This window comes from Egretta garzetta, unplaced genomic scaffold (assembly GCF_000687185.1).
Source record: "Egretta garzetta isolate BGI_Z169 unplaced genomic scaffold, ASM68718v1 scaffold179, whole genome shotgun sequence".
Classification (NCBI taxonomy): Eukaryota; Metazoa; Chordata; class Aves; order Pelecaniformes; family Ardeidae; genus Egretta; species Egretta garzetta.
The window spans coordinates 245,668-255,446 of record NW_009270001.1 but is presented as its reverse complement, the minus strand read 5'-3'; the positions used below and the strand labels follow the sequence as shown (position 1 = coordinate 255,446).

The 9,779-nt window shown below is 39.0% G+C and overlaps 1 protein-coding gene across 2 annotated transcripts in view; it reads left to right on the top strand.

The window, feature by feature from the left end:
• The first annotated feature begins 228 nt into the window (after positions 1 to 228).
• The window catches only part of SMAD4 (SMAD family member 4), a 15,491-nt gene continuing 5,940 nt past the window's right edge, over positions 229 to 9,779 (top strand). Inside the window, exons 1-7 of one of the 2 annotated variants that reach the window (XM_009647678.2) lie at positions 229 to 596; positions 1,535 to 1,709; positions 2,131 to 2,160; positions 3,731 to 3,946; positions 5,731 to 5,850; positions 5,982 to 6,092; positions 7,931 to 7,981. In XM_009647678.2, the coding sequence (XP_009645973.1) occupies positions 348 to 596; positions 1,535 to 1,709; positions 2,131 to 2,160; positions 3,731 to 3,946; positions 5,731 to 5,850; positions 5,982 to 6,092; positions 7,931 to 7,981 (952 nt within the window). In that variant the 5' untranslated portion in view covers positions 229 to 347. The remainder of the gene's footprint in view (positions 597 to 1,534; positions 1,710 to 2,130; positions 2,161 to 3,730; positions 3,947 to 5,730; positions 5,851 to 5,981; positions 6,093 to 7,930; positions 7,982 to 9,779) is intronic. The other variant, XM_035903053.1, reaches the window with a different exon arrangement.

Here is a 9,779-nt window from a genome sequence, read left to right as displayed (position 1 = left end):
TAAATATTGTTACTAGGGGAAAAAAAAAATCTTATATCTAAAACTGTGCAAGCAGTGTCTTAAGCATGTTTTAGCTATCATGGGACAAAGCAATGCAGTTTTTTCATGTGCTTTTAATATCCTGCACTTAGCTTGAAAATAAAAGAAGCGAAAAGCCACAGACTTCCTTAGAAACATGATCTGCAATTTGTTAAAAACAATTCTAATGTAGATATTTTTTCCTCCTAGGTTTTACCAAGAGACAGTACATCTAACACTTAACTTGGATCATCTCTTGTTCATCAGCTTGAAAATCATAACAGCCCCCAAAACTGACATTTGATCTGAAAGAAAAAAAGCTGTGACAAATGGACAATATGTCTATTACTAACACGCCAACAAGTAATGATGCTTGTCTGAGCATTGTTCACAGCTTGATGTGCCATCGACAAGGTGGAGAGAGTGAAACTTTTGCAAAACGCGCAATTGAAAGTTTAGTTAAAAAGCTAAAGGAGAAAAAAGATGAATTGGATTCTTTGATTACAGCTATAACCACAAATGGAGCTCATCCTAGCAAGTGTGTTACAATACAGAGAACGCTGGATGGGAGGCTTCAGGTTAGTACAAGTGAAAATCAGATGTTTTCCTCCTAGTGAAGCTGGAGCAAAAGTGAGTGACACAGGATCCTAGAGTGTTGAGGAAGAGTAGCTCTTCTCTTGCATCCCCCCTCGCCCCCATTTGTAGGCACCTTTTGTGGCTGGAGCTCTGGACTGCTGCAGTAGTTGATTATTTTTTTTTTTTTCAAAAGGAGCAGAAGGCGTTGGATCAGCCGTTCTAAACGAGTGTGTGTGTGGCAGTAAAAAGCAGGGTCACGTAACAAATTCGGCTGTTTATCCTGGTATTTTCACTACAAGCTTCTGTTAGCTCTGTGTTGGTCAGCAGTGTGAAGAAAGACCTATGATCCCTTGCTAAGGTACTCCAAGGAGTCTGCACTGAGGATTTATCTTAGCCTGATATCGTCAGTACTCAGTACCTGCATAGCTTGGGTTGCGATTTCCTTGTTCCAGGACAGATGTCATGTTTGCTGGCTAGCTTTCTGTCTACCCTAGAAGCATTTTTGGGGGTTTTTTTGGCTTTTTTTTTTTTTTTTTTCAGTATAATGGATTGGCATTCTTCCACTTGTAAATTCCTTATAGTGTAGCTTAGTGCCTCGTTCCTCTTCTTCTGGGGCAAAGCTCCTTCATCATCCATAGTGGGGAAGGTGACCATACATAACTATACATTAAGCACAAATTCTGCTTCTGCCATTTTGTATTTTTTCTTAAGAATCACAGTGTTGACTTAACCATAGCAAAACCCTAATAGAAGTTTATTTCTGTTGAGTACAGAACTTGGGTAAACTGTACACCACCTTTTTTTTTTTTTTTTTTTTTTTCATATTTTGATGATGGAGAGAGGTTGTGGTGTTGTTTGTCCTCTTCCAGCTTTGCTCCTCACTAAGTAAAGCAAAATGTCTTGCTACTTTCCCAATCAACTTTTGTGTCTGACTTTTTAGGTGGCTGGTCGCAAGGGATTCCCTCATGTGATTTACGCTCGTCTTTGGAGGTGGCCTGATCTTCATAAAAATGAACTCAAGCATGTTAAATATTGTCAGTATGCTTTTGACTTAAAATGTGACAGTGTCTGTGTAAATCCTTACCATTATGAGCGTGTAGTATCGCCTGGCATCGGTAAGTAGACTCGATTTAAAATGGAACAGTGGGAATAAAATGTAAAATGTTTTCGAGTGTAGAAAATACAGGCCTAAATTAGAAACATTAACTTTTAATCATTTAATTATAAATTACTCTCGTATGCTCTTGTCCATCTTCTTAATGGAATTATTCTTTTACCTTTATTCCAAATTTGAAAGAACAGTTTGTGGCTTTTGTTTAAGCCTTTCTGTTGGCATTGCACGCAGTTCTTGCAGTTAATGTGTATCCTAGGAATAACTTAGCATTGAGACTTGTGTTGTGATGGAGGGGGTATAATACGTAGAGTCATAGTACTAATTTTTAAAGGCTTGTAAACTTAACATTTAAATGTTGTTGAAGATTTCTGCCTATATAATCCTCCACACCCCCTTTTCTTTTTTTTTTTTTCTTTTTAAAGATCTCTCAGGACTGACACTACAGAGTTCTGGTGAGTAGTTCTGTTTACTATTGCACTTTTGTGGGCACAAACTGTGTTAAACTCTTCAGTATGTACATATTTTTTTTTCCTGTGTATTTCCTTGGGAGGGATTATCGAGAGCAGATGGAAATGTATTTGTCTCTCCGGTTTTGGAACACCAGCTAAGTAGCGTATGAGAGGCAAGAATTGATAAACTCTTTAAATTGAGGCTTCAGCTCAGCTTGTAGGTATGTTCTGTTTTCATCGCCTGCAGCTTACAAGCCCCAACAAAAAATAAAACCCTCACTCTTGAATGCTGCTAATTTTAAAAAAAGAAGACCCAAACCCATGTGCACCTCTATGATATACTAATTAATTGAATTGGGAATAATAGATGTTTATGATTTAATAAGTAGTTTCACAAGAAAATAATAAAAATTCAGTAATGAATATGCAATTGAATGAAGCAGTCTATTATTCTTGCTGTCCCTGAAACTTCAGAGAAATTGCATGTTAAACGTCCAATGAACATTATTCAGAAATCTGAGATTGTAACTGCTTTAGTTTAAAACTGAATTCTTTATTCCTTCCAGAAGAAATTCATAGAGAAGGAAGTTTAGGTAATCCAGTGTTTTTAGCACATTATTAGAAGGATTCAAGCAAAAATGACTTAAAAAACCCCGAACAACCCAACAAACTGTTAACTTCGCAAGCTTTAACTTGTGAGCTCATCTCTGCTGATTTGCATTATTGCCCGTGTCTTCTGAAAACTGATCCTTTTGTACAGAATCAAAGCTGACTAGCCAGCAGTTAAATACATAATAAGTGTTTCCTTGTTGTCCTACTGTTTTTGCAGCAGGAAACAGAAAATTACTGTCAGATTTTAATATATTTAAGACCGCTTTAAAAATGAGCGTGGGAGCTAATGTAGCGTAAGAGTTTTACTTGAACATGCCCTATAGGATATACAGAAATAAATCCTTCTGGTGGCAGTGGTAGTCATTTCCTTATGCTGTACGGGGAATATTCTGAATTAGTGGCTACACAGTTAAATATTGAGTAGTGTTATATTGTCTTTGAATGTGAATTTGATGGTTCTAGTCAATTTGAATGGGAGTTGCTTAGAATTACTTAAGGGATGCATGAAGTTTTTTACGTGCTTGTGTTCATGAATTGCATAAAGCTCCTATGAAAAATGTGTGTTCTTGTATAGTAGGAATTGGTTTGTTAGCTGCTGCATTAACATATATTTAGGTGCTTGACAAAAAGCCTGTTTTTCCATTTTATTAACTGTGTCCAATCATGCAATGATGGTCTAGAAAACAAAATGCTATTCGATTCTACTACTGTGGGACTAAACTGCTTGTTTGATTGCAGTAAGCGAAATAAACAGTTTGCTTTTCCATCCAGTTATGCTTCAAAATTTCCTGCTGCTGACTTGAAGTGTTTATTTGTAATTTAGAGGAGTGCTTTAGCAATGTTTATCTAGGTTAAATCCTCCCCCCAGTAGTTCTAATAGCATTGTTATTGCTTTGAAAGTAGTAGTGCAATTAGTGAAAACAGATTTGCTTTGCATGCTTAACCGTTTGCTTCTTCGCAGCTCCATCAAGCATGTTGGTGAAAGACGAATACGTTCATGACTACGAGGGGCAGCCGTCGTTGTCTTCTGCCGAAGGCCATTCAGTCCAAACCATCCAGCATCCACCAAGTAACAGGGCATCTACAGAGCCTTATAGCACCCCAGCCATGTTAGCTCCTACCGAGGCTAGCACTACCAGCACCACTAATTTTCCCAACATTCCTGTGGCTTCAACAAGTAAGATCATCGAGATTGTGTGAAATACTAAACTGTGAAAATGTGAAAGCTCAAAGATAACTCTTGACTTTCGCCAAAGTAGATCTTGCACTGGGACTGTGCCGCTGCCGCGCTACACTGCTAAAGTGTGTGGCGATGCGATTGAGGCAGTCTCGTGTAAGTGTTAATGTAAGGTTTTAACGTGGAGCGTAATTTGAGTAACTTTTCCTGGTGACTCAGCCTTTTTTTCAATGAGACTTGACACTACATGAGTGTTACAAGACTCTTTTAGCTATGCCAGTCATAAAATATTAAAACTAACGACCACTGTCAAAACATTACGGCTACAGTTGGAATAACTGCTGTAGGAATGGAAGAATTTTATTATTTTATTACAACAGCAAGCAGGACAACAAACGGCCGTACTGTAAGGTGGCAGTATTGAGAGGTTTTCAGACAATTCTTTAGTGTTCCACAGCTGACAAAATGAGCCTTGCAGTTTTAACTTGATTATTTTTATAATGGCCCACTGTACCACCAAAGCGACAGCCCTAATTAATATTTTGATGAGTCCACTGGAGTGCTGCATTCAAGTTTTTCTTGCCTTTCTGTGTGTATTTGGTGCAAGTGGAAGAGTCTGGTTTACCAACATCAAACCTCCCACTTCAGTAGGATGGTAAAGCCGTTACGTACATGGTGTCCTGAAGCCCTAAAGCAGAGAAAGCCTGAGGTTTGGAGGGGTTTCATGTTTTCTTTGTCACTTTAATATCAAAAATGCGTGAATATAATGGTTTTCACGTTACGAAATTTGAATTACAGTGGCATGGTGTTTTGATAACGTTCTTTAATTTTAGCTGACAACTTTTTTGCTAAAACGAATGGTGGTTTTGCCAAGCTGAGGTACAATGTCTGTATTTGCCTCCAGCAAAGAGAAAAGGATAGGAAGTTTAATAGCCTTTGCACAACAGTTTATAGTCAATAACTTTTTCTCATCAGTGCTATAATTTTTGGAGCCAAGTGGTCAGGAAACAAAGCTTGGTTTTAAGTTTTAGTTCAAGTTTTCAATGTGTTAAATTCTGCTAGCCATACCAGTTTGAGAGTGCAAGTGTACTTGTGAAACTGCTGATCAGTTTAGTGTTAATGGCTGAGCTGAAGCCTTTTAAAATCAAATTCTGTTAACCTGTTCTGAAATATCTGTAGTTTTACTTTAGACAATTCTTGGAGTACTTATTTGGGAGAAAAAAACCCCAAAAAACCCAGCAACTTTCTCAGGAAGGAGTCCAGTGATGTATGCAGCTCTATTCAAGCACTATTTTTAAAAATAAAATACCGTTCAGTATGTTTTGGAGGAATGTAAATTTAAGCGAGTGTCCTCCTTAGGAACAGCAGTTATAAAATGCTGAAAATAAGCAACTTACTGGACCTACTGTTGGCCTGTTTGGATGCGTACCAAATCTACTCCAGCTATGTTATCCAATAAAAGCTGTGACATCTCTTCTTCTTTCCTTTCAAACTGAAAAATGAGATGTGAACAAAACAAAGATGCGATTGATAAACAGAGTTCTCTGCATACTTCTACTCCTAAAATATTAAGGGTGTCAGAGTCAAAATTAGCTGACGCAGAGCATCTTGCTTCAAGTTTCCTAAGACACTCTGGTGGGTGGAAAAAAATACTGAAACCAAACTTGCAGGAACTGTGTATTGCAGTGCCCTTAGTTGGGTGTATTTTCCTACCCAGTAGTGCTGAGCTCTTCTTAATTAAAATTTTGGAACGTTCATGAATAGGTAGTGTGTTCTTTTACCAGGTCAACCTACCAGTATATTGACAGGTAGCCATAGTGATGGACTCTTACAGATTGCTTCAGGGCCTCAGCCAGGAACTCAGCAGAATGGGTTTACAGCTCAGCCAGCTACTTACCATCACAGTGAGTATATACATACGTGCACTCTTCTTAGTTTTCTAAAACCAGTTTCCAAATGTTCAGGAGAAATAGAGGATTAGAAGTGAAATGCGGAAAAACTCCCTTAAAAACCAACCACTCCTTTCTTTTTCTAGATAGTACTACAACTTGGACTGGAAGTCGGACGGCAGCCTACACACCTACCATACCTCACCACCAGAATGGCCATCTTCAGCACCATCCACCTATGCATCCTGGACATTACTGTAAGTAGCGCAGAATTTCAAATCACTTTGTTTTCGATTTTGTTGAACAGTGGGGGCTCATTTGTGATTATTCTTTACCCTCAAATGTTTGGGTTTTTTTTTTCATTATAGGACTACCATTACTATGTTTAGTATATTCTGACAGTTAAACATAAGAGCTTGATGGACTTTCCTCTGTTAAAGCAGCAGAGATTAAAAATTCAGATAGCTGTAGTGATACCATCTATATTACAGATGTCTCACTATACCTTACAAAACTAGCATTTCCTTTCTAAACCTCTGTCTTTAAAGCTTCGCAGTCTTGTAGTAAATATTTCCTTAGCGGAAAAGGAAGTTGATTCAGAATATGGCGTTTGGATATTTTCTTTCAAAACTTGGAAGTTCCCGGCTGTTTTTATTTTCTAGAAATTTTGAAGCAGTGTCTTAATGATCTAACAGTCTACATTAAGCTTTGGAAGACGTGTCCATGTACGCTAGCCAATTTAAAAGAACTTTGTGAAAGCTCATGCGTTAAAGTACTTGTCAATATAGTGGTCTTGCCACAGCCTGATTCACGAGTACCTTTGGCACGCAAACTTGGAAGTCTTTCATCTACGAAATAAGACCACAACCCCTTGTTTTAAGGTACAGGAGATGGGAAGGAAAAAAAGAAGTGATCAAACTTCTAGTGTGAGCACCTAGCACAGCATATGCATTGTAAGAATATAGTGCAAAAAAAAAAAAACCCAACCCACCAATTAAAGCTCTTCTAAATTTTGAGGCAAAAGGCTGGACCGCTTCTTTCTTTCCTAATACAATCCTTAACCAGATCACCTGTTTGCAGCAGTTGTTGTTAGTGGAGGGGAGAATGTACTGTGAGTTAATGTTAGAATGACTTGTCAGCCTGTCTCTATCAAGAAAATTGTGGTTTAGGTACGGTTATTAAGTTTCATTATTTTGTTCTGTTAGGATCCCACTTCCTTTATCGTTTTATTTGTCAGAAATACCAGCATGTAAAAACTTTGGTGATGCTGTAGAACCTCTATAGATGTTTCTCAGTGCATGTATCTTTCCATAATTAATATTTGTTACTGGCTGGTGATACCACATAGAGCTTTTCTTGGCTGCTGCCATTTCTCACTTCAGGAAGTCGCATGTTTTGACACCTACCACCGTTGTGCCTGTTTTGACATCTTGTTGCAAAAGCTGCTCTTACTTATAATACTGTGTTTAAGTCTCTCCTTCTTATTCTCTGCTGCCTGTAAGGGACCTACTTAGTTTGTAAAATTGGAAAGAATAAACTGACCGATACCAAGACTGTGTTCAGTATTTTTTTTTCCTTTAGAAAAGGAGTTCTCTAGGGCTTTTTTCCATCTTCAGCGAGTGTTTCTTATGATTGAGTCCACAGCATGCTGGGCAACTTGTTCTGTGATTGATGAAACGAGTGAAGTGTGGTTTCTGGACAGATTTATATCGCATGCCTCTATGCAATGATTCTCTCTTGCCCAACTTGGGGGCAGATGTGGAGCCTAAGTCCTATTCTTACTGCAACTCCATGCTCCATCTGGTTTCTGCTCTCTCCTGGAGCTGGGTCTGGCTTAAGCAGCATGCAGCCTTTCCTCTTGGGATACTAATGGAGCTGTTTGCTCTGCTCAACTTCTGAATGTTTAGGAAACCTTTAAGAGTGTAATTCTTCTGTGGGCATTTGTCTCCCCTGTCAGATTTGGCCAATTGATTCAGAAATTACTGGGATTTATAACATCTGGCATCCTCACAAGTCTTTTTTCATAGGAAAACAAGTTAAGAAAGAAAACCTTATTTTTCCTTGTGTAAAACAAATTGTATGTTTTCTTTTAAAGGGCCAGTTCACAATGAACTTGCATTCCAGCCTCCTATATCAAATCATCCTGGTGAGTAAAATCTAATGTGTAATGCTAAGTGTTGTGGAAGCTAATAACTTTCTGTTTTGAGTCCGTTGTGTTGGGTTTGGTTTATTTTTTTTAATCAAGTACTCTGAAATTTATGAGAGAGAGAGAGATTCAAAAGCAGAGGAAACAAGTAGAAGAACCATTTTGTGATAAGTCTTCTTTTGAGCTCAGACCTCTGTTTTGAAATAGTGACGTACTCCGTGAACTGAATTTAATTTAGATGCCCGAGTCAAAAATTGCAATCTTCAAACCCACACTGAGCTGGTTCCTACCCTGGAGGTGTCTGAACTCTGAAAGTCCTCGATCCCAATCTTTGCAGGGGTGCCCAAAATTGTACTTTTTGCCTGCTTAGACACATTGTGGAGTTTAGGTCATGGCAAAGCCCTCTTGGATCCACGATCTAGAAGTCCATCATCACAGCCAGGTACCCTGAGAGATAGGTATTGCCCTTCTTAGCATTTTGGTGCTGAAGTTCCTCTTTGGACCTTTGTGTACAAGCTTGCTCTTTCTAAGAGTCTTTGTTAATGGCAGCAGTTCATGGAACCGAAGAGGTCTTGCCTTGCAGTAAAAGTGAGCTCCGTTGCAGGTGCAAGGTGGTACTCTGGGTTTTTTAACAGCAGTGAGGCTGTTGCCTGCACAGGGAGAGCTGCATCGTTGAAAAGCCTAAAAGTTTAACTCGTTTATCCATTAGCCAGTGACTACCAGACATAAAACTGTTGATGATTTCTGGCTGAACGTAACTGTAGCTAAATTGCATTTCATATTATTTAGTATGTCTTTTTTTCACCCTGTTGATTCACCTATTGATTTCACCCTATTTAGTCCTCAGAGACATGAGTATTTATTTGAAGATAAAAAAAAAACTTAAAGGAATTGAGGCACCCTGCTTTATTCTTTTCTAATTAAAACCAGAACAACAGTTTCTTACGTAGGCGTGCTGTTGGGTGCTGCGGTTTGTAATGAACGAGTACCACTTATGGCACTGGGAGAGCTCTTTTTCCTGTTGGCTTATCAGGCTGCTGTGTTTAGGTCCTATCATGTTAGCCCTTCTGCTTCCCCTGTTTTGAGTATGCTGTAGTGCTGATTCTCTTTGCCTTACCCAACAAGCTGCTTAAGTGCCAGCTGTGCTACCTTTCTGTGGAAATGAGCCCTTGTAGTCAGCAAAGGTGCTGAGTCCCCGAAATCCCCAGTGACTGAACTTTATGGCGACTTTAGGTTTTAAAGTGTTTGAAGAGAGAAGCTCTAACGCCAAAAGCACACACAGCAAACTCTGCAGAAGGCTTGACAAGCCACTTGCTCCCGGGTGGCACACAAGCAGCAGATACACATACACAAAATCACTTCATCTACTTTGTCAGGTTTCCTGGCTTACTTGGGTGTTTGGGTTTCGGTAGCATCCTCTAGAGAGTCAGGGTTTCTTTTCCTCACGTGGTACCTTCTTCCAAGCACCATCTTTCCTTTGTAGCCAGTTTTTCTTTTTAAAATAGTATGAGTTAAAAGGCACCTCTTTGCTGTTTAAAACATGCCATTTTGTTCTGCTCCCTTGCTTCATGCTTCCTTGTTTTATCCCATACCCAACTTTCTTGTATGCAGACAAAATCAATCTGTGATCTTTGGTGTTTTTCTCCCATTGCCCTGCTTTCCAAATGTGGTTTGCTTTGCAGGGAGGACAGAGAAAACTGACTTCACCTAGGAGGTAGCTACTCATTATATCTTACGCCGCATCTGTTTGGGAGTTAGTTCCTGTCAGCCTAGCCATGAATAGACATATACGTATTGC